This window comes from Podarcis gaigeae (assembly GCF_964106915.1).
Source record: "Podarcis gaigeae genome assembly, chromosome: 5".
Taxonomy (NCBI): Eukaryota; Metazoa; Chordata; class Lepidosauria; order Squamata; family Lacertidae; genus Podarcis; species Podarcis gaigeae.
In genome coordinates this window covers 45,382,468-45,406,131 of record NC_139681.1, presented here as the reverse complement: position 1 = coordinate 45,406,131, position 23,664 = coordinate 45,382,468, and the positions used below count along the sequence as shown (strand labels likewise).

Sequence of the window (23,664 nt, the reverse complement as noted above, 5' to 3'; positions counted from 1 at the left end):
TGTACTGGGGTCCCAAGCCCTTTAGGGCTTAATAGATAAGAACCAGCATCTTGAATTTGGCCCAGAAGTAAACTGACAACCAATCTAACTCTTTCTGAATCAGTGCAATGAGATTCCATCTCACTCTCCCAGTAAGCATTCTGGCAACCACAGTGTCAATTTGGGAACAGGTTTTGATATCAGTATTACTGGTGTCAACAATCTGCTCCTTTCTCACTTTTTGATGTGTTTGGGCACACCTTTATACAGAAATACAGGACCGCAGGCACACTAAGGTGACAAGCTTTATATTTAAGAGAGTAATCAAAGGAACAAGAGCTCAGCACCTTTTGATGATTTCGAATTAAAGCGCTTACTGTATATACTCGAGTATAAGCTGACTTTTTCAGCACATTTTTTATGTGCATATACTCGAGTGAGTTGGGCGGTGGTAGTGGAGGGATGAACAGTGCGAAAGGAGCCCTTTCTCACCGCTGGGCCCGCCGCCGCCCGTCTCTCGCAAGGGCAGGAGCTGCAGTTGGGAGAGGCGTGGCACTCGTATGCCTGCTTTTGTGAGCGGCAGAGGGACGAGCAGCCCGAAAGCAGCTCTTTCAGGCTGGTTGTTCTTCCTCCGCCACTGCCGCCACCACCAGGTTTGTGGTGTGGTGAACTGGCTTATACTTGAGTCAATACGTTTCCCCAGTTTTTTGTGCTAAAATTAGGTGCCTCAGCTTATATTCGGGTTGGCTTATACTCGAGTATATACAGTACCTTTGGTGTCAAGCTCAAGGATAAAATAAAATAAGGTAGGTTAGGGAGCATCTGAGAACCCTACTTGTGGAAAAATCTATCTCTTAGGGCTAATTCCAGGTTTGAGGGGGGACCAAGTAGTAGTTGTGGTGCTGCCACTGCACTGCCTTTTTAGCTGTGGCCACGCTGCTGCTTGTGAACACTGGGGTGGGGCGAGGTGGGGCAAGGGAGTGGCAAGGGCAAAGGAAGCACTAGACTGGCAACTTGAGGCGGTGCAGCTGCTCAGTCTCTTCTGCCCTTGGCACTGCCTTGTCTCATCCCGTCCAGGTCCTGGTGAGCAGCAGGACCACTGCAACCAGGTAACCTGCGCAGTGGCAGCACCCCACTTTGTGCACTGTGACTGTCTGGTACCCGACTGTTGGTGGCAGCACTTCCAAGAGCACTGGGCAACTGGGTCTTTTAATGTTCCACAGTGCCCCAGAGTTATGCTAGCTGCTTGAAGCGTCAGTCCAGTGCAAAAAGCAAGAGGGGTGAGCCTTGCCACAGTGCTGCGTCCCTGGCAGCTACCCAAGCATCCCAAATACCAACTCAAATCTTCTTTTTCAAGGTAGAAGCTCTATGGGCAAAGTTTACAAAGACCTTTGATCATTTGATTAAGGGTTTTATACTTCTTGGCAATATAGTTCATGCATACTAGATTGCTGGGGGGGGGGGCGAAACACTGGTGATACTTTGTACGCAATATGCTTTTGCAGAAAATGAGCTTTTGCAGAAACTGTATTAGCTAATCTAATAATCATGATAACTTGCAGAATGAGTTGTGAGAATGAAAGCTATGTCTTTGTTAGCATTTTACAGATAAGAGCATGCCTCACGAGGCGCTTCAGAGAGGACACCCAGCAAGGCAGTGACCGTGCTCCAACTTGAAGTCGGTTCTCAAGGCCATGTTGAACGTTTTGCCCAAAGGACAACACTAGATCAATAGAACATTGTTTCAAAGAAAGAGTCAAATTAATCCATGAAACCCAAATTCATTAATAGCAAAGCTGTAACTTGTATTGGTTAATGTTCATTGAGGCTTCCAAAGGGAAGGTTCTGAAAACAATTTATTCCTATACTGTTCCTTACAGATCATTACAAAGAGCCCAGCCGTTTGCCATCATGTACATACTGCCTGACACCCTCCCTTCTAGTAAGAGATGGTGAAAACAACTCTAGAAATATGTATGGCTATGTATTTCATATACCTTTGAAATGCACAGGTATCCAAAATCCTTCAGCGATGTTCTTTGTTTCCTTAGTCACCAGAGACGGCTTCTGCCATGGTCCCCCTCCTACCTGGTGGAGAAAATGGGATAAAAGGTATGAACATCGTGAAAGAGGAAGAATAACCTTTGAAGTACATTGTTTAATCAATATAATTAACATTGATATATTAATTTATTAGATGTTTCAGCCTTAAAAAATAATTTTTAGACAAGAATAAAATAGCACAATATTTTTAGTTTCAACGGCAGATATATGAGCTGGTCAGCCTTTTTTCTCTTACTTCTTCAGAGCTCAATGTCTGTCATACCAGAAAGAATATAACTAATCAAGAAAAGGAAGTGTTAATGCAGGCATGGTTTGAAACATTAGGCCAGATTCAAGAGTTATATATGTAAATAAGCAACTGCCTACATACATGGATATGTATGTGGAATTCATATGTGAATTGGCAACATGAGACCTGGACTTGTTCTTAATTACATGAATATCTAAAATGGGTCTAGCTCAAACAATCTCCGGTGGGCTATGAATTACACAGCTCTGTGAGTGAACTGGATCTTAAGTTTATCTATCTATGTGGTATTATGGAGACATGGCTTTTAAATGTATGCAAACAACATGATATTTGAGATGGCTACTGTAAAAGTGTGTTTAGAAATAAACAACTTTTCCCCCCTCAAAATATATTTTGGTATTTGGTTCCTCCATTGCAGTAAATAAATATTAAAATGAATGAAGTAATTGACAATGTGCCCTTTAACAATACCCTTAAAACCTGCTTTCTGTGGTTGCCCATCTCAGCCATCTAAATAGCAGAGAAGGCCCTGTTTCTCTCTCACACACACAATATGCAAAACCAATCCAAACCTTTTCAGATGTATTGACAAATTTAACTTACAAAAAAACAACAACAACTAGGCAACTAGGACTGCCAGGGTGTGTGTGTGAGAGAGAGACACCGAATATTTCCCAGTCAAATAACTTTCTGTTTTGCCAACAGTGACTTCATTTAAACAGAATAATGCCTGTCCTACTTACTCCTCCCTGCTCCTTGCTCCAGTAACAAAATTTTATTACAGCATATATTCTGCTATTTGCTTCACTTTGGGGGCTGGGGACGGTGAGAAGAAAAGTCAAGCACTTCAGTTGCCCTCAAATCAGATTTTGATCTCCCCGGTATTACCTGAATTTTAACAAAAATGTTTGTAAATGCTTAAGTTGGAGTAGTCATAGCAATGGCTCCATCATTCATGTAGAAAGCTGTCATAGCAAAAAAAAAATAGGCAGAATCAATAGCCCTTGTCTTATTTCTTGAGAAGCTAGTCCGAGGTTAGAAATATGCTGTTGCTTATTCATATTTCCTACCTATGTGGGCAGGTTCATTTGGATTTGAGTAGTAGTTTGGATTTGATATCCCACTGTATCACTACCCAAAGGAGTCTAAAAGCGGCTAACATTCTCCTTTCCCTTCCTCTCCCTTCCTCCCCCACAACAAATACTCTGTGGGGTGAGTGGGGCTGAGAGACTTCAGAGAAGTGTGACTAGCCCAAGGTCACCCAGCAGCTGCATGAGGAGGAGCGGAGACACGAACCCAGTTCACCAGATTACAAGACTTCCGCTCTTAACCACTACACCACACTGACGTTAAACATAAGCTTAAACAAGGCAAATATCTTTAAAAATGGCCTCCAGCAGCCACCAGCACTCTAGTCCTTCAGCCAAACAGATGGATCCAGCTATTCATAGGGCAAGGGCTCCTTCTAGGCTGAAGCAGCGGTCCAGGTGTTGGTCCATAGTGGAAAGTCACCAGGCCCTATAAATCCCTTCTTTCTAAGCTGGTCTGCTAGTGTCAGGAACTCGTCCTAGTACATAACACAGACTCTTCGTGACTGCATCACATGCCTCTTATCCTTGGTTCCTGTCTGCTTAATTGGGTGTCTGACATCCAGCTAGTTCATGCCCATCCCTCCATGTCAGACCCAAACTAGGCCCCAGGGCTAACAGTATAACAGCAAACACCCATATTTTCTAGTAAATATCATGGCCACAATACAGCCAAACTTGCTGTGCTTGTACAGTTATCTTTTTTGTCACAGCAACACTCCTACCACTAGTAAAGCAGGCCAAACACGCACCAAATTTTAAAAAGCAATGTGGTAAGGGCTTCTCTAACAAAAGCAAATCAGTTACAGATAGGTAGCCGTGTTGGTCTACCATAGTCAAAACCAAAAAAAAATCCTTCCAGTAGCACCTTAAAGACCAACTAAGTCAGTTCTTGGTATGAGCTTTCGTGTGCATGCACACTTCTTCAGGTATCTGAAGAAGTGTGCATGCACACGAAAGCTCATACCAAGAACTGACTTAGTTGGTCTTTAAGGTGCTACTGGAAGGAAAAGCAAATCAAACACCCCAAGTTTTGCACTTTGACCGTAGCAATTCTGCCTCCATCCTGCTCTTGTATAATGAGGCTTCCATGCATCCACAAACAGGCTGAATTAAGTAGCTCCTTAAATGAACTGATCCGAAAGAACTGAAGATCTACACAGCTAGTCCTAAATATTTCTCATGTGAGATGTTCAGGGTGATAAAATGTAATGGTTTCTGAATGCATTTGCTCCTTTATACACTATTTGATTTGATTTGAGCACTTCCTCCAAGCTGGGGCCAGTTAACGTCTGACTCTTCAGATCTTTAGGACTCCAGTTCCCATCAGCCCCAGGTAGCAAGGCCAGTTCTTAAGAGATGGGAGTTGTAGGCCAGCAACACCGGGGGGGGGGGGCACAGATTAACCACTGCCACCCTTACCAACAAAACTTCCAAGGGTACAACTCTGTAGCAAAAATAACAGAGTCCCTTGCAAACCTGACAAATGTTTCACAGCAGAAACATTCATCAACTACTTGATGAAGTGGAGTCTAGACCATAAAAGGGCCTCAGGCCACCTTAAAGATCAGCAAGGCTCTTTGGTATTTAAACAGAATGAGGGCTTTTTTATATACTTTTGCTATTCTGTAAAACACTGTTTGCTGGTGCAATAAATACTAAGACAACAAAAATAGAAAAAAGGGACAGAATTAAATACAATGCAGCATTATACGGAAAGAACTGAATCTAAAGCAGAATATGTACAAAGCCCAGCTTCAATAGACATATCCATGTATGTAGTACTACCTCAATGCAAAGCAACCATTCATGAACCAGTGGAAATATTGTGGTACGGCATTACCTCTGAAGAAGAAAGGAGAACAATCTCTATGCCAGATTTTTAAGCGACAGCCATACAAACATGAGCTGCATTTCACTTATTACATTTTATTGATCACTCCACTGGCTCTACTGCTAGCCCATTTATATGACCACTTCTCCAATCACCTACGAAATCACCGTGTGCGTTTTATTTGTTGAAAGTGGATATAGAAGCATTTTCTTTCCTTGCAAATATCGAAAGCCGTGATGTTTAAAGCATATGACCAAGTGAGGTAGGTCAGGCCACACTGACACCATGTATATCACGACTGTAGAGCAAACCATTCTTTCAAGGCAGAGTTATGAAAATTGAGTGTTTGAGAAGTGAATGGAATTAAATAGGATTTCGGGAGGAGAGACCAAATGCTCCTGGAGTAGATAATGTTTTAAATCCTGATTACTGCAAGCCAACATTACTTTCTGCAGCTTGGAAGTCACTTTAAACCTGGTGTGATATTTATGCTCACCAGTAATTTTTTTAAAAGCATTTAGAAATAAAACCTTTAACATCTGGGTCGAATCTAAAGCTGAAGCCTCCTTTTATCAACATATTACATAATAAATTGTGGCTTGCTTTAAACATAATTTCTCTACAGAGATATCTATAGAGATAAGCCTACTTCCAATCTGAGTGAAAGTGGCCAAAGGTTTCCAAGGACACATGTGTTAGCTACATGAAAAACTGTGCCCCATTAACCTTAATTATTTCATATTGTATTACTTGGAGAGAAATTGTTATCTTAGTGTAATATTATTTAAAAGCATTTCTAAACCACTTAATATTTTAAAAAAACAGATCAGCCAATTGAATTACCCAGCTGAAAACTGGACTCTGGTAAAGTACAGCATAGGGCAAAATAGACAGGGTCAGAGCACACACACACCCCTTTGAACCCCAACATCTACTCTGGAGCATTTGGATTCTGTCCAAGCAGATTTGAGGGCACGTGAAAAGGATGGAGAAGAGAAACCGAAACTCCTACTCTGCAAGCGGATTTCCATTGAGCAAGTAGGCAATGGAAGTATGTTGCCCATAGTTTTGCAGCCTTGTCAAGTAATTGTTCTCCAACTGTCAGTTGGATCTAACAACATTATTTTTCCTTACGTTCTACAGTTCTGAACTGACCAAATTTTGGAATATTTCTAACCTAAGATTCGGAAGACATCTTCTAAAATGTAGCTTCAAAATGAATAGGAAATATGGAAGTATGCCAACTACTAGAGAGAAACTATTTAATTGATAGGTGGATGGGTAATCATGTAAGAGTAGAGTTGCATAATTTTAGGATTTCCTGGGCACCTCCCCAGTACTCCTTGGACCATCTTATGGTAATCTGGCTGTGAGAAACATCCATCAGCTTTCAAGTCTCACCTACACTTTCATGGATTGATCAAAAAAGAACCCTGCAAAGACATAGCAATAGGAACTTGTCCGTGGCCAGTGTGTCAGCTTCATTGAAAAAGGAAATATTTACTCAAATCTCCAAATGCGTTAGCTACACACAACTGATGTGGAGAGAAAATTTAACTTGTTCAGTTCAAAATGCAAAGCTCAACTCCATTCTCTGGCTGAATACCTAATTGCTTATCAAATAAACACAGGTTGTTTAATCTGTCCTTACTGGATTGTCCCTGATAAAGGTCTTCTTGTGCATTTCAGATTCTAGGAAAATAATCTAGCAGGTATTGATGAAGGCTTTTGCAAGAAAAAGCCAAACAAACAGAGGGTGAAATCTTAAAAACTATGGAATAAGCCCCACTAAATGCAGTGGGGCTTAATTATGAATAAACATATATAGGATTGTCTCATAGGGCAGTAAAACAACAACAACAACAACAACAACAACAACAACAACAACCAGTACTCTTATTTTTCTGTTACTATGCAAGCATTTAAGTTTAACAGAACCATTCCTCAGTTCAGATTTTAAAAAAAAATGATAGAAAAAGGGAAATAAATTATTTTGTTAACCCAGTACGAATATGTGGGTTAACATTAATCAGTGAAGCCAAATGTAAGGTGTTTTTCACACTGGGGGTGGGGCAAAATCCTGTAACAAATATGCATCCAATTTCATAATTAGTACCATTCTCTGGTTGCATGCCTGTTCTCTCACAGTATCGCTTGCTTAGTTGGCTTTGTATCTTTTCCCTATAGTCAAACTGCACTGTGGTCTCCCGAACACAGGGCAGAGCTTGTAATCAAGCAGCCTACGTCCGCTGTGCTGCCAAGACTACATATGAGAGCACACTCCTAAATCATCTCAGCAAAAGGCACCATTTCCCTTGATCCAAAAAGGGGCTGTGAAACCAAGGAGTCTACTCCGGATTTTACAGTCTCCCTCAAGATTTCTTTTACAGTGCTAACAATCTGCAAACTGTTAACCAATTTAATACCAAATATCTGATCTGCACAAAGTTCATCTAGAGCAGGAGTCTAGAAACTTTTCAGACCCAGTATTCCCCTTTAACTGAAACATGCATTTGGGAACCCATTTATTGATCTTTTGCCATATATTTGCATAGTGATAGAGCCCCTGTTGTGGCCCACCTTGGCTCAGGCTGTGACCCACTAGTGTGTCCTGCACCACCTGTTGAAGAGTGTAAGCATACGCACGCACACACACACAAAAACTACAGTCCAAGACACACTGAAGAACAAGGAGCGCTGTTACTTTCATCAGTACTTGTAACATGGCTTATGCATACAATGCTATTAACATGCTGGTTGATCAATACTATGACATCCATTTACCTACTCAAAGCAAACTTTATAAGAAACCTAGGGTGGTGGTCAACCGCTTTTTTTCAGAGTAGACACATTGAAATTAATGAATTTAACTTAGTCACGTTCACAGACTTGGAGTAAACCTTAGTTGAATGCCACCCCTAGGCTCTGTAAAAGCAAGATGTAATTGAGAATTCAGGAAAGTAACACATTTAATCTATGATTATCTTTAAAAAAAAGATAACTGGTTATGCTAGTTAGTCATACTACACCCCCCCCCAAAAAAGTGAATACTAAATTCAACTTCATGCTGAGCTTGTTTTAATGGAAGCATAAGCTACCTGAATACATGCAAACGTATAAGTCACATCTGAGTAGACTGCCAGTGATATAATGGTGGTTTGGAGCAAAGACTATGACAGCCTTCCATTGATCAAGCATAACAAAATCATCATGCACAATACACTCACTGAGGCTCACAGTATGCAGAAACATTATCCCGAGAAACGAGAAAAAGAGCTAAAAATAAAATGTGAAAAATATGGGGTGCAAGGGCAAATGGGACGTACAGACATAAACATGCTGGCAACTGCTGTTATGAAGAGAGATATAAAACACTCATGAATAACGAAGCGTTTGTCAGCCTGCTTGTGTCCAGGCCGACTTCTACATTTTCATGAAAGGGGAAAGAGAAATGAAGCCTGAGGACTAAACTCTCATATAGCTGACAAATCAATGACGTACTGCAAAACTCTTAACTTTAAAAGAGCCTTTCAAGGGCAGATTCTTTCGCCATGTGCAAATGCAATCCATACAGTAAAGTCTCACTCCCATCAAATTATCATCACCATATTTATAGTTATGGCTACGTAAAGAAGAAACAGAAGAGGAATACATCTAACCATGGGGGGTTGCTAGGAGGGGGAGGGGGGGAAATGTTAGCACACTTCCAGTTGGTTAGCAGCAGCCCCAGTGCACGGTCTCAGTTCAATCAATCAGGGCAGGCAGCCTTTTCCTTGTCCACACGTAAAGTTCAATAAACAAAATGATAATTCCTAAACTCACCCCAGCTCCCCCCCCCCAACCTCTTGTCCCTTCTCTAAGCTCGCCTCTCTTGTTTGCTGATAATGACAGCAGTTAGAAACCGGGTTAAAGGAGCACACCCGCACGCACACACCCCAGATCGATCACCATCGTGCATTCCCCGCTTGCTCCTTTCCGGAATGCCAATAGCAGCCTTTGCAGTAGCAGCAATAGGAACTTGGTCCCCTGTCTCTGATCGCTCCTGTCATCTCCTCATCCCAGGCACCGGCAAGGAAGCGGGAGCAGAATTTCCCAAACACCAACAAAATAAAAATTGAAAAGTGGAGAAGGGAGGGGGGGAGAGAGAAGGAAATAACAGATAATAAATAGCTTCCACCTCAAGCCATCAAGAAAGCCTCTCTTTCTCTCTCTCTGTCCGAGAGGGGAATGAAAGTGTCTCCGCTCTACTATTCTACACATTGTAACAATATCTGCCCAGGACGAGACCAACGAGGGAGAAAGACGGGGGGGGGGTGGAGAGAGGATTTGCAGAAGGGAAGGTCCGCGTGCAAGCGCTCAAAGGCCACCTTCTCTTACCACGGCTAGAGGATTTGGGACCCCGCGTCACCAAGCCGCCCCGCTGCGCGTGTGTCCCTGCGGGAAGCTTCGCAATCTTGCCAAGGCTGCGCCAGGACTCCCCTGCCGAAACGGCGGTGCTGTATTGGACTGATCCTCCCGGAGAAAGGAAATGGGCTTGTCACTTCCTGGGTTGTTTTCTCAGCGAGTGCGGCTTGCTTAAAAAAAAAAAAAGTATAGGAGGGGGTTGGAATTTGAATAAAATAATAAAATGATAAGTGAAAGGCGCTGGGCTGAGCTCGTTCCGGGCTCCTGCTAATTGCAAGTCCCTTGCAAGCAGCAATAGCAGCAGCTGCTGCAGCAGCAGCCACCACTCACTTGCTGTTAGCAGGGCGGACTGCGTAGCCTCTGGGGGAATGAAAGGAAGGGGAGGCAGAGGCAGCAGCACCAGCCTTTGCAAAGCGAAGGCTTGGAAGCGGCCTTCAGCCCATCTCTTACGGGGCTCTTGTTGCGTTAAAGCCGGAGCAGCAGCTCGGGGGTGGACGGGCGGGTTTGTGACCGGGGCCTCTGCAAGAGTCTCTCGCCGGCTGCCAATCTGCTTCACATTATCGTGCTCTCCCGGTTCGGGTCAAAGCGCAGGGCCTCTGCCATCAAACCGGCATCGCATCTCGCGATTGGTTTGTTTAAGTGACGATGAGAGTTCCTATTATTCAAACGATTCCTCCTCGGCCCCCGGGCACTTATTTACTGCAACAACCAGGGGACGAGTAACAGCAGGGAGAGCGCATTTGGGAATGGCCAGGGGCTGCTTCTCCTTTCTTGCACCGCTGAATGCAAACATGTACATATGCATCCCTCCTGAGCACATCCGGGATGAAGGGAAGGCCTTCCAGGTCAAAGGTTAAGGGGCTCCTGGACAGGTTTGGAAAGGCTGGGGTTTTCACATCTGACCGGCGCAATCCTAAATGCGTCTGCTGAGAAGTCAGCCCTGCAGAGTGCAATGAGGCTTATTCCCAGGTAAGTGAGGTTAGGGTCGCACCCTTAGGACCTAAGCACTAATACCTAGAGTAGTGGTTAGTGGTCAGTCTGGATTTGGAAGAAAGGGCACGTGTCTATTTTCTTGTTGCCCCCAATAACTTATTGCTGCTTCAGAGTAACTAAGAGGCGTGATGTCTACAGTCCCTTACAGGGATGCTGGGGCAAAATCCCCCACTACCACCCCCCAAAAAGCCCCCCACCCATAGCATTGCATGTAACTGACTGTGTTATTTTTGGGCAGCTGAATCAGTCCTGATTGTACCCAGCTCCCCGCTCTTTCAATGGAAAATGCTATTATTTTTGCCAGTTAAAGGCAGTTCTCAAAACGTGTCTAATTTATAACATTGGAGGGGCAAAAAGGAAAGAGACACAGAGTGCCTTGGCTTGTTGGTTTTGTTGTTGATGTTTTTAATAATCCTACCATAGACATAATAAAAACACATAGACCGCCATAAAATTTTTGAAAATAAAAAGCAGAAAGCAGCACAGAGCAAACTCTCCAGAAAAGCATACATTTTTGCCAAGGAGGCTAGAGGCCAGCCAAATCCTCCTTTGGAGGGAGCTCCATAACAAGGAGCTGCCTAGAAGAAAGGCCAAGGCCAGCCCCCATTTTTTTTGTTGTTGTTGTTGCCTGAGCCATATAAGATGGTGCCCCCTCCTGGACACACATCGTCCACCACTCCTGAGAGTACCAGGCAAGGTTTGGTTCAGAACAGGTCTCATGACACACTGTTGTCCTCCAACAGTATCCCCACACCCCAGGATCTGCAGCTTGAGGTGGCCACCCCAATCTGCCTGTTGATAAGTCCAGCCCTGCCTTAGGTGGTCAGGCAATCAGATGGAATAAATATGACCCTAAATAGAATTTTACTGAATTCTCTACAATTCTATTTGCTTTTTGCTAAAGGTGTGGTGGCTAATTTGTTCAGCTCCATTCTATGCATATTTACTGGGCAATAAGGTCCACCATATCCAATGAAGTTTACTCCCAGGGCGAGGCTGCAATCCTATACACATGTGTACAAGTTCCATTGAATTCAATAGGACTTACTTCTCAGTAGGCATGTATGGGCCTGTACTGTAAGCGTGCATATGATTATAGCTTAAAACACTGCTTTGACCTCAGAGCTACTTTTATTCCATGTAAAATAGAATAAAATAAATCTAGAACTAAACGTGTAGGGCTGAAATACAGAAATTAGACACAGCAAATCTGTGTTCAGATCTTTGATCCATCATGGGCTTGGGATAGACAGATTTTTCTTCAGCTTCTAAAATGGTAATAACAATGGGACTGTTAAGGTTATTGTGAGGACAAATGAGATTAAATTGCTTTGTTAAATTAAAGTGTGATATATTCCAGGCTTATATATAATAACAGTAGCTTGGTAGTTATCATGAATATGCAATCCACAGACTAGTAGTTGCTTTGGGATCATTTTATAATAGGCAAATTTAAATTCTGGTATCACTTGTTACGAAGCAGAGCTCAACAACTTGCGGCTTGAGGTACTTTTGTGTAATCTGTGAGTGCAAAATCCCACATTTCCACTTCTCCTTCTGAGTTACTGAGTTCCATCAGTTTATATGTACACAAATGTAGCACATGTGAAGACTGTAATGAAGGAATTGATAGAAGATTGGTTTATAACCATATTTGTCTTGTATGCTATTGTTGTTGGGTGCATTTTTTAATTGTGATGGTTTAATTTGGATGGATTTTAATTGTATTGTACCCTACCCTGAGATCAGTTATGATAGGATGGTTCAAAATATTATAAACAAATAAAAATAAGAGTGAACAATTAACATAGTATATTGAGTGACACCTGGCTTATGAATTGGCATGTGCTATGCTTGTGACAATTATATCTAAATACATCAACTGTGTACCACTAAAATATAAAAATTAGCTGTAGTTCTCATGCTTACAATATAATTCAATTTTAGCCCAACAAATTGATTTGGCTATAGCTAACTTCAGATTTGTGTTCTTTCAAACTTGAGGAGACTCATGGTATTTGAATTAATTATATTGTTACAAGAAAATATAAGTTAAACAGAAATAATGTAAGGGTAAGCATGCCACCTGTATTTTTATTGACATTGTTATCTACAATAAATAATCGGTATAGTTGGTTGTGAGGATGCCTTGCATTAATTTATTTTAAATTCTATTAAGAAGCCAAGAGTGACTCCTACTGGCATATGCTGATCCCCTAACAAACTTCTGGTACAACAGAAAAGCCCCAGAAGCCACTTGTGTTCCTTCCTTCCATTGCTGCTCTCATGCCATCTTCCATTCTTCTGCTCAGGGTTGTTTATCTGAAAGTTGTGATTAGGTAGAGCAATCACGCGTTTTCTGTGCCATTTTCCTGATCAATTAGTCCTGTAACCCTATCCTTGCTGTGCATGTTAACTCGGAAGTGCTACTAAATTCAAGTAGGCTTAGTCCTAAATAACTATAATTGGATTGCAGCCTCATGCTGTAATCCTATACCCACTGGGAATAATCTCCATTGAACTCAATGAGACTTACTTCTAAGTATGGCTGTTTGCATCATCAGTTTAAGTTTTTAAATGGAGCCGAAACATCAAGCAAAAGTACAGTATTTAGTAAATGGGAGTATTGCCCTTAATTTTATTGTTAAAGTAGTCAGCGGGAATACTATCTTGCCATTTGTTAACCTGTTGCTTAGTTAGCGTCCAACCCAAACTCTGTTCTTCTCTGGTGGGGCTTAGTGGAGCAATGGGTCACCACATCTGCAGCCCTGCTGCTCACAAAAGCCGTAGTAGAAGGTAGGGGTGGGAGCTGATGATATCACACCATGGTAATGAGCCTGGTTGAGCCTCACTGATCCTGGCCTTGCATGCCCTCTGTTGGACATAACAGAATGATGAAGGAATTCTGAGATATTTCCACATAAGGCATAAATCACATAAATCTTGATTAGTTCCTCAGTGGTTTTGTCCATTCCTGGGCATCCAAAGCTTTTGTCTCGCCATTCTTTTAATCAAACACCTACCTAGGCGATCATCATGGGCTAAAAGGTAAAGGACCCCTGACAGTTAAGTCCAGTCACGAACGACTCTGGGGTTGCAGCGCTCATCTTGCTTTACTGGCCAAGGGAGCCAACATTTGTCCACAGTTTTTCTGGGTCATGTGGCCAGCATGACTAAACCGCTTCTGGCGAAACCAGAGCAACGCACGGAAACGCTGTTTACCTTCCCGCCGGAGCGGTACCTGTTTATCTACTTGCACTTTGACGTGCTTTCAAACTGCTAGGTTGGCAGAAGCTCAGAGCGAGCAACGGGAGCTCACCCCGTTGCGGGGATTCAAACAGCTGACCTTCTGATTGGCAAGCCCTAGGCTCAGTGGTTTAGACCACAGCGCCACCCACGTTCCTTTCATCATGGGCCACTTTAATCAAATGCAGAGAGGCTGGCACTACTCATCAGTTCTCAATACCCACTTATTGAAAAGGACAGTTGTCTGTCCTGTTGCAAATGTTCAGGTATTTTATTCTTTCATGACAGTCCTTTGGTTATATCAGGTTTAGGACTAGTAAGCACTTGGGCCAGCAATCAAGTTTCCTTTCCAGTCTGGAGGTGTAATCTCACCTTGGGTGACTTAGGGGAATTACCAGCCATTCATCCTCATCTTCTTTAACACCCTTTTGGCTTGAAATCAGACAAGAGGGTAAATGATCTGGAAGAGTACCAGGAGTTATCAGCAAAAAACCTCTGAGAATTAAGCAATGAAAGAAGCGTATGAATTCTCGGTTATAGATTCTTCTAACATAAACAGGGTCCACACTATTTGGGTCCAACACAAACTGGAGTTCTGTCGTGATTCCATCTCAGTACTGAAGCTCCTCTGTGCAGTGTGCACTCTTCCCTCAGTAATGCATCCTTTGCATTCCAGGATAGCAGTGAAACGCACATGAAATGGCCATTTATGGCAATAGGAGCACCCTTATATCTAACTGGATGGGTATTTGATGTTTGCAGGCGAGGACTTGGGATTAAAAAGAAGACTTTGTGAAGCCGGGGTGGGGGGGAACAATGGTCTAATGGTCTAACTATTTTAACTTTAATAACTGGTGCCTGAAGATGCTAAATGTGGGAAATGTTGTGTCTGATCCATGTTTTTGCTGTATTTTCTTCAATCTTTTCTCAGACCACAGAAAGTCCAACATTTTTCAGAAAAATAGAAAAGTGCAGTGGCCACAGGTATAGGTGACTTTAACAATACCCTTCTATCTTTTCAAAAGATTATGTTTCGACAGCAGTGATTAATTGTTCAAGTGAACCATATGGCACCTCAGCTCACATTCAGCAAAGTCTTTACAATGTGTGCTGCTTTACAATCCCATTGATTTTCATCTATAATTAGCACTAAAATAATTTCCAGCTATAATTTTTGAAATATATTGCACTGTCCCACCATAAAACTGTGTTACAAAAACATTTCAGTTGCAAAATTGGCTGGTGCGTCATAAGGATTTTAAAAACTCATTTAAAATTACCATTGTTGTATTTGTGGCATTACAGCACTGTAACACCATTATTACAAGCAGTAACATTATGGTGGTATAAGTCTTCTATTCATAAATAATTCTAGAAAAGTGTTTCAATGCTAATTTGAAGATTGATGAATAATTATAAATGGAATCACAAAATGGCATCCACCGCAACATGCATTGTGAATGTGTGTTGAGCTTCAAATGGCCCCACTCACAGCAACCCTGGCACAATCACCAGGGTGGACAGAACACAGAAGGATAGGGAAAGGACAGTACTTCTAACAGTATGGAAAGCCAGCTACAATCTGCTTATAGCTTTCGAAGGAAGAGAAGTGATTGAGTTGCACTAGGAACCACCCATCTGGAAGCAGACTTATACTGCTCCCTCCCCCTTCTTTCTTTCCTCTCCCTTTTATGCTGTGTCTTTCAGATTGTAAACTGCTGTCATAACTTTTCCAGCTGAAAAGCAGAATTAAAATGCTTTAATTAAATAGCGTATGGGTAGGATGAATCCATTCACAGCTGCAATTTGTGGCCATATTCCCCCGACAATATGGGGAAGCATGATGGAGTCCTGTCACTCAAAAATTCCTCCCAGGAAGTGTCATGTTCCTCGTTCTTATTTATAAGCACCTGGACAGGAGACTTACAAACTTCAGCAAAGTGTCCTCCCTCCCCCACCTCACTTTTTGCACATATTGCAATTGACTTTGCCGGACAGTTTATTAAATCGCCTTTATGCATCAGTAATATTGGTAGCTGTTCCTAATTTGCGCCAGCACTATTTGAGGTAGTATAAAATGCTGATACAATGACATGCTGCAATAAGGAGTAGTTAAGAGAAAGCTGTTTCTGAAACCTGTATTTTTTTATACAAAATGTCAGTGAAATTTAGAATGAAGTCCTTATCCAAAGTTCACCTAAAAAGAAAACTTCATATTTTCTGTTGGAAAACCAAGGCAGTTACACTGTTTCCAGTTCTTCCTCCAAAGCAGAATGTGGGTGTTGGCAGTTCCTCCAGAAGATGAAAGCCTGCTAACCATAAGAAAAATGCTTTTGTTAGGAATATATCCTCATTCGATAGCTACTTATATTAATTCGAAATGGAGCACAGACAAATTAGAAGACTCTACCACTTTCTATAGACTTGTATGTTTTATATGGCTGACCGATATTGCCAAGGTAAGATTTAGTCCTCGTATTATAAACAGACAACAGGCTGCTATCATGCCAGTAATTCCAATTTCCCCCAACCACCAATGTCAATAATTACTTCTGGAATCAGAAAACAGCTTGGGGACCAGAAAATCCAAAGTCTATTTACCTTCTGTAAATACAAACTTGGTTAATTTATCTGCAAGAATGCTTTCTCCTCTATCAACCTGCCTGTGATGGCTCAGGTTAGCAAAAAGTACATCTGAATTCCAAGTATTCAGGCAGAAACCATATTCACAGAAATTCACACACAATTGAGCATATTAAGCATCGGCCCTAGAACAACTTTGCAGTGGTTGCTCTATCTATATCTATTCAGCAGGTTAAGTCGGGACACAAAGCTCTCTCACTAGTACTGTATCTTAATATCCAAAATACCTTAAAGAGAGGCATGTACTCACCTTCTTTGAACTCTTTGAGCAGCTCCTCTTTGGTCCAGTTACAAGACGTTATGATGAAAAAGCCTCCAGGCTTCAACACTCTGTGCAGGGAATTCACATATTGCTTCCTCTTCTGTGCTGCATTGTCTGGGTTCAGACTGATTGCGTCAAAAGTCCCTTTATCAATGCAAACCTGAAAGTCTGATAATGCATCTGATGGATTTAAAATATCTTCTACCTGTAGAAGGTAGTTATAGCTGTCAAACCTCTTACTGCAGTCATTACTTAATATTTTCCAATCAGGTCTACTATGCCTATGCCTTCCTAGGATGCCTAGGATCATAGAAAGAAAAGAAGTGCAGAACACTCCTAAACCAGGCATCCAGGGATATATTATTTATTTGCTTGTTTAGATATTGCTGCATCATTCATCAACAAAATCTACAGGGCAGTTTACAAAACACTTCTCGTAAGAACAGTAAAATACAGACTAATTAAAAAAAGAAAACAAAATCAACGTAAGGCAGCATAAAATCAGCAATATAATGTGATGGAGACATCTAGATCTTAATCCCATACATGGGAGACTGAGGTCACAGGACAACAATTCTGAAAGAATAAGCTCTGAATCTTGGTTGTGTAAACAAAACCTGGTAGGCAATGTATTCCGTGTACTGCCAAAAAACATTTTATACCACTTTTTAGTCTAGAAGAGATGAGGCAATCTCCACATATGGGAGTAATTGGTCCAGGGTCATACACAGTACAAACCTATTCAGAAGAAAGTCCCGCTATGTTCAATGAAACTTCTAGGTAAGTGTGAAAACAAAAAGCCTCGCCTGACATTTGCCCCAATTTCAACATTTGGTATTCAGTTGAAGACTGGCTTTGGAAATTCCATTTAGTTTTCATGACCAACACCCAACGATAGACCTTCCCTCAGTAAATGTGTCTAAGCCCATATTAAGGCCATTTAAATTAGTCCCCATCACAACATCTTGTGGCAAAAAATTCTATGTAAAGAAGTACACAAGGAAACTTTTGAAACTTTCAAAAGGGGGGGTGGGGCTCAGGCTTTTGCTTTATGACAGAGGAAGAAAAATTCTATCTATGCTCTCTCTGCAACATGCCTAATTTTATAAATGTCCATCCCTCAGTTATTTTTTCCTAAGCTAAGTTATTCCAAATTTTTAGCCTTTTTATAGGAAAAGCCCTCCTATTCCCGTCCTCTTATCGTTTTGCACCCATGAAGACTTACCTGCAGCTTAATGTGAGGCAACCCTTCTTTTTCCATTATGCTTTTTGAAAGCTGCACTGCAGGCAAAGAATAGTCAACTCCTGTAAGCTTGGTATAACCAGATTTGGCCTAAAGAGAGGAAAAGTCCATTAAGCCCTAAATGTTTTGTTGGCTTACTAGTTGATTTTCATGGCATTTACTTTGAAGAAAATCTATACAGTGGTACCTCTGGATGCAAACGGGTCCGTTCTGGAGCGGCGAAACCCGGAAGTAACGCGTTCCATTACTTCCAGGTTGCCATGGAGCGCAACCCAAAAACGCTCAACCCGCAGCTACTTCAACCCGAGGTATGACTGTACAAGATTGAAACATGGCAGCAAACAATGCTACATTATAGAAGAAAATGCAACAAAGATCATGCACTTGTGCATCAAAGATGCTAAACTGCAGGACATATTTTACGAGAGATATTATCGCATTAAATCTCGGATGCATGCATGCAATATCTTCGCTCTGTTTTTCTTCTAAACTTCATATACTTTGTGGGATCCTTATCAGGGGCGCCGACTTATAAAAAATATTGGGGGGGGGCCCATACCGACTTATAAAAAATATTGGGGGGCCCATACCGACTTATGAAAAATATTGGGGGGCCCAAGACCTCCAAACCGCTGCTGCTGGGGGAACGAAAGGGGCGAGCCCCGGGCTGCCCCGACCTTAAGTGAACCTGTGAGGGCCCGCCCTTTGCGGCAGCCGATTGGCTGCCGCCGTGGGCGGTGAATATTAATGAGCTAGGGGGAATCCCCGCTTCTTTAAAATACATTCTACTGAATGTATTTTAAAAGGTAACTATCGTCAAACAAGGAAAATAAAAAATACCAACATAATTTTGTGATTTTACAAAGGATAATATAACTAATAATTTTCTTAAATTATTGGGGGGGCAGAGCCCCCCCAAACGAATTTTTGAGGGGGCTCGGGCCCCCTCAGGCCCCATGGAGTCGGCGCCTATGATCCTTATGTTTCAGTCCCGCATAGTCACAGCTAGCTTAGATCACTGTGAAAAGTCAACCAAGCTTCAGGCCTACACTATACCTTAAGATAGTTCCTGATATTTATTCCTGCTTTTATTCCAGAGGACCCATGAAAGAATCAGATTCCATTTCAATTTTTAGGCTGACAAAATTGTTAAGGAGTAATTCACTGCATGAAAGGCAAGGCTGAACATTAAGTATTACTGATAACACTGCATGTGAGAAGAAAAAGGGGAAAATCTCATGTGGGATCCCAAAAGCACACTCAGTTCACCCTGCAAATATTGGGGGGGGGGGGATTGGATGAGGCTATTCCCTGTATCTTTCCCCACCAAAAGCCAAATCATGCCAGGCTACAGCACTGAAACAATACACACAACAAATAAAGGTAGTTATATTGGCCCACCACTTAAAATTAGGCTCCAGAATTGTTAATGTAAGTGCTGTCTAGTTTTCAGTGTTCCTTTTTCCATTTACTAAGGTGTCTTTTACCTAAGGGTGAAGACAACTGGATTTTGTATTTCTAAAAAATGAAGGATCAGCAGTCTTATGTTTCTCCTTTGCAGCAGCAGATACAACTTAAATTCAGCAATGCAACTAACAGAGCTTCATTTGTATGTCCAATACTGCCAGCAACATTCCATCTTAAGACCATTTATTGGTGTCAACATTTTTCTTCTCTCCCCTTCCCTTTGTATTGTTTACCATTTTGCCTGATACAAGTTCTGGAGAACTCAAAAACTTTCTCACTATTTAGTAACATTTGGTTGGCCCAATAAAGCTATTGCTGTAATCTAGTTATTGGAATTTTAAGTAGTATAGCAGCTGGAGGATATTGGGCAAATGTAAAAGATAATTTGAGCTGAAATTCAGGAAAGCTAAAATTGCTTTGGCTGCTTAAGGAAGCAAGCATGAAAGACCACAAGGACTGTTTCTACATAACAAAGTTTGAACACTTTCCATGGGTGAGTTCAAGCTGTAATCTGGAAAGACTACTGAGCGTTGCATCAGAACACTATTACAGCAATGTATTTGTGGATTTCATAAACTGGCTCAGAACAGGGTGCTTTCAACGGCAACACTGACACAAAAGAAGTGGTTATGTGTGCAAAATCAATTTTTCGCCTTTCTAGTCCTACGTGACATCCATAGTCTTAAATCAGCCTTACCAGAAGACAGATACTAGTTGAAGTCAGGTCACACATCTCACTACAAAGGAGATGTAAAATCTCTCTCTCTCTCTCTCTCTCTCTCTCTCTCTCTCACACACACACACACACACACACACACACACACACAAATGTTAATTCAGGCAGCAATTTACGACCTACTTGTTCAGGCCTTTGGAACATAACTGGAGTGAGACTGTTTGTATAAAATGTAACACTGATTATTACTGCATGTTGTATTGTGCACCGCAGTTCTACTTTTATTTTTAATGCTGTATTTTTTATTGTTAGCTGCCTTAAGTTCTCATCAGAGGAAGAGTAAGGGTATAGGAAATAAACTAAGAATTCAGTGTAACACATGAAACCATTTTAGATACTCTGGGCTGATTTTGTGATGCTTCTTCTTTTGATCAGATTTTATTTATTTATTTCATAGCATTTATATGCCGCTTAATTGTAAAAGAAAACCCTCAAAGCAGTTTAAAAACTTTTGGATGTTTAAAGCGACAAACACATACACAAGAATTTTTATGCAATTGAACTGTAACAATTCATATTCAGAATGAATTCCTATGGTACAATAATGGAGATGGAGATAGGCCACTGAAGTGTTAAATTACATGGACGTTGTGCATTTTAACTAATGTTTTAACTCTTGCTTGCTCTGTCACTAGATTTAGATTTGCATCAGAAAACACCAGATTTACAAATACCAACCAATTCAACCAGCAGAACACCGTTTCCTGTTCCAATGTCAAGCACAGAGCTGTCCAGGGGTATCTTTTGCTTTTCTATCCATCTAATTAAACGAGTCATGCTTTCTTCACCAAACCTAATCAGAAGCAGAGGTTCGGGTAACTAACACTGTTAGACTACACAAAACAAAGGCAAATGAACATTGTCAATCTAATGCAATGCATCCACTTCATGATGGCATCAATCTCAAGAGATCACATTGCAAGTTAGTTTGGCTTAATTTTGTAAGCGAACGGATGGCTCTGAAACCTACTGGGTTAACATTACAGAAGATGAGATGGGTTTGGTGTTGTTTTTTAATCTACAGAAACACAAAGCAGCAGTGCAACTTTGTCTATGCACTTATTCAATTTTTGACAAACATCAGGGATATGAACAATTGGCCTCTACCAAGCAGACTGTAGCCAGCAATTCATTTCCCACATAAAAAACAGATGCCACATGATAATTAGCTATTTTAATTTGCAACAGGTTTAGCCTAGACAAGAGCTGGTGTTTTTAATGAAAACCTCTGCATCACATTACCAGTACTCTAAGCAAAACAGCAGATGTACCATTTTATTTTATTGCATGCACTTTTAGAAAGAAAATAATGCAAAAATATTTAATGCAGCATGTTATGTTGTTACTGACACTTGCCAGATCTCACCAGGAGCACCATTTTCCTTAAAATTTTTCAGTTCACGTTCATATGCTGCATCCCAACTACAGGGAGAAAACAACAGGAAAGTTAACATTGCAATGGCTTCATATCTTGTAATCCAATAGTGTGGAAGGACTACATAAGGAAGTAGGGGCTACCCTGTTACCACAGAAACCCAGAGCCCATCCTTTACCATAACCCTACCCACCACTGATCCAAAACTTGACCCAGTCCCAGTGAAGCTGCAGAATATGCCAACTAACGTAAGAGTAAGCTCCACTGAATGCAGCAGTACCTCCTTACAAGTAAGTATACACAGGAGAGCACTGCATGATTTATCGTCCCCCCACGCCCCAAAAATATACCACATCTTACAATGACTATGTATTCAAACCTTAAAAACAAGTTGCCCCAGGGTGTCACGGCACACTGGCTGACAACCTACATATGCAAAAAGTAAGCAAATTAACATTTGCAAGTAAAGGAAGTTGTGCTCCTCTGGCAAAACTTATTAACCAGATGCCTACGGGAAACCAGTGAACAGGACACAAGCGCAACACAACTTTCCCTGCTTGAGTCCTCGCCACAGTTATTCAGAGGAATACCACATCTAAACTAAACTTACATTTTTAGTTTCTAAAATGAAATATACCACTTGGTTCAAGCCAGCCTAATAGTCACACATTTTACCTAGAACTCTCTCACACTAATCCCAGATGTGAGATTCTGCACATGCCCTTAGGTGCCCTTTCTACACCACACAATCCAGAGTATTCTAGGACCAAGAAAGGCCCTGAACCTGTATTAACTTAATGAAGATCCGTCGACAAAAGCTTTACCAACACACATGTACAAACTTACTCTGAATTCATTCATAGGGCCAATATTAAAAACCATATTGCCATGGCAGTTGCCACACAAACGGTAACCCTCCTCTACTTTGTACGGAGTTGCATTTAACAGAAACTTCACATTTCCCCCTCCACCGATTTGTATGCAGTTGGCAGGTAATGCTGTGCATTTCAGAATGCGACCAATGTTCACATATAATTTAAATCAATTAAATAAAAAAACACAACACTTTCCCATAGGACAAGATTTAAACCCCTTGTTTCCGTTTTGCTTTTTGAAACCGTGCAGCTGACCATTTTAACAGGCATTAGTCTAAAAACAAATGAAGTTGTTTTAAAATATTAATAACGAGGTGAATTTTTCGTTCCTTTATATGATGGTGGTGGTGATGATATTTTGCACATCATTAAAAGCAAGTGGGGGGGGGGGACTCCGGCAAGTCATCAGGACACTTAGTTTCGCCACTGAACCAGAGGACTTATTCAATTAGGGCGTCTCGGACCAATCTAGGTTAAGCTGAATACAGGTCCCATTGCAGTAAAGGCAAGTCGAGTCCCATTGACTTCAAGGAGAATCGAGCTCCATCAACGGGATTTGGGTTCAGCCCAAACGTCGCGATGGGAAGGCGAAGCCTCCCGCGGTGCCCCCAGCCCAGCCGCTCCCCACGCGGCGGCGCAGCACTCACTGCTCCTTGGTGCCCAGGGCCGAAGGGCCGAACTCCTCCTCCCGGGCGCCCATTGACGAACAGCGGCCAGCCCGATCGCGACAGGAAGCAGCGCGCTGCCAACCCAGCTCTTTAATCTTTGCCTCTCTATGCTGCTGGAGGACCTGCCCTTCCTTGCTCCTTTAACCTCTTCCTGTGGGGTTTTGAGGGCAAGGCTGGGAAGCACCAGCTGTTTCCGAGGCTACAGTTGCCGCGGCAGGAAGAAAAGCCGGGAAGGGGGGGGGGAGAGAGAGAGAACTACCATGCCCCGCCCCCATTACGTCACCTCTTCTCTAACTCCCCCTGGGGAAGAGGAAGCGGTTCAACCTCCATTGCAGTCAATAGGAGTCCGCCTATAATTGGCGGAAAGGTGGGAACCGGGGCTGGGCCACTGGCCCCAGTTACGAGAAATGAAAGAAGGCCTTGCTCCAAATCCTGACATTCTCCGTGCAGCTATTTCGCTATACCGCGCCTTTTCACGGCCAGGCCGCGGGTGCTCCTGAGGGGGCCTTTTCCCTCAGACCCATGGGCTTCTAACGG

The 23,664-nt window shown here is 42.0% G+C and overlaps 2 protein-coding genes across 20 annotated transcripts in view; both read right to left on the bottom strand.

Annotated features, from left to right (window-relative positions):
- The window catches only part of FAM53B (family with sequence similarity 53 member B), a 121,703-nt gene extending 108,954 nt beyond the window's left edge, over positions 1 to 12,749 (bottom strand). For 4 of the 16 annotated variants that reach the window (XR_014564937.1, XR_014564938.1, XM_083741440.1 and 1 more), the window contains exons 1-2: positions 9,593 to 12,749; positions 1,977 to 2,067 (exon numbers count right to left, since the gene is read on the bottom strand). The gene's annotated coding sequence lies outside the window, so the exon portion shown is untranslated. Of the gene's footprint in view, positions 1 to 1,976; positions 2,068 to 9,149; positions 9,482 to 9,592 lie in introns of those variants that run through there. The other 12 variants (XR_014564940.1, XR_014564941.1, XM_083741445.1 and 9 more) reach the window with 8 other exon arrangements.
- Positions 12,750 to 15,982: 3,233 nt separating this feature from the next.
- EEF1AKMT2 (EEF1A lysine methyltransferase 2) lies at positions 15,983 to 23,237 on the bottom strand. 4 transcript variants are annotated; one of them, XM_083741520.1, is made up of 6 exons: positions 23,107 to 23,237; positions 21,560 to 21,631; positions 20,888 to 21,002; positions 17,989 to 18,096; positions 16,752 to 16,968; positions 15,983 to 16,170 (listed from the first exon to the last, which is right to left on the bottom strand). In XM_083741520.1, the coding sequence occupies exons 1-6, from the start codon at positions 23,157 to 23,159 to the stop codon at positions 16,070 to 16,072; spliced, it is 666 nt and encodes a 221-aa protein (XP_083597646.1). In that variant the 5' UTR covers positions 23,160 to 23,237; the 3' UTR covers positions 15,983 to 16,069. The 4 variants fall into 4 exon arrangements, with proteins under 4 accessions (XP_083597646.1, XP_083597647.1, XP_083597648.1 ...); XM_083741521.1 differs by having other exon boundaries at positions 15,983 to 16,167; XM_083741522.1 differs by having other exon boundaries at positions 21,566 to 21,631.
- Positions 23,238 to 23,664: the final 427 nt, after the last annotated feature.

Bases quoted from the DNA above. Each gene is read 5' to 3' on its own strand.
- EEF1AKMT2 (XM_083741520.1), bottom strand. From the start codon at position 23,159: ATGGGCGCCCGGGAGGAGGAGTTCGGCCCTTCGGCCCTGGGCACCAAG. The intron at 21,003-21,559 runs GTCAGTAACAAC...GCTTCTGATTAG, and splicing joins CCTGGTGAGATCTGGCAAGT to GTTTGGTGAAGAAAGCATGA. The intron at 18,097-20,887 runs GTTGGTATTTGT...TCCTCTCTTTAG, and splicing joins GTGTTCTGCTGGTTGAATTG to GCCAAATCTGGTTATACCAA.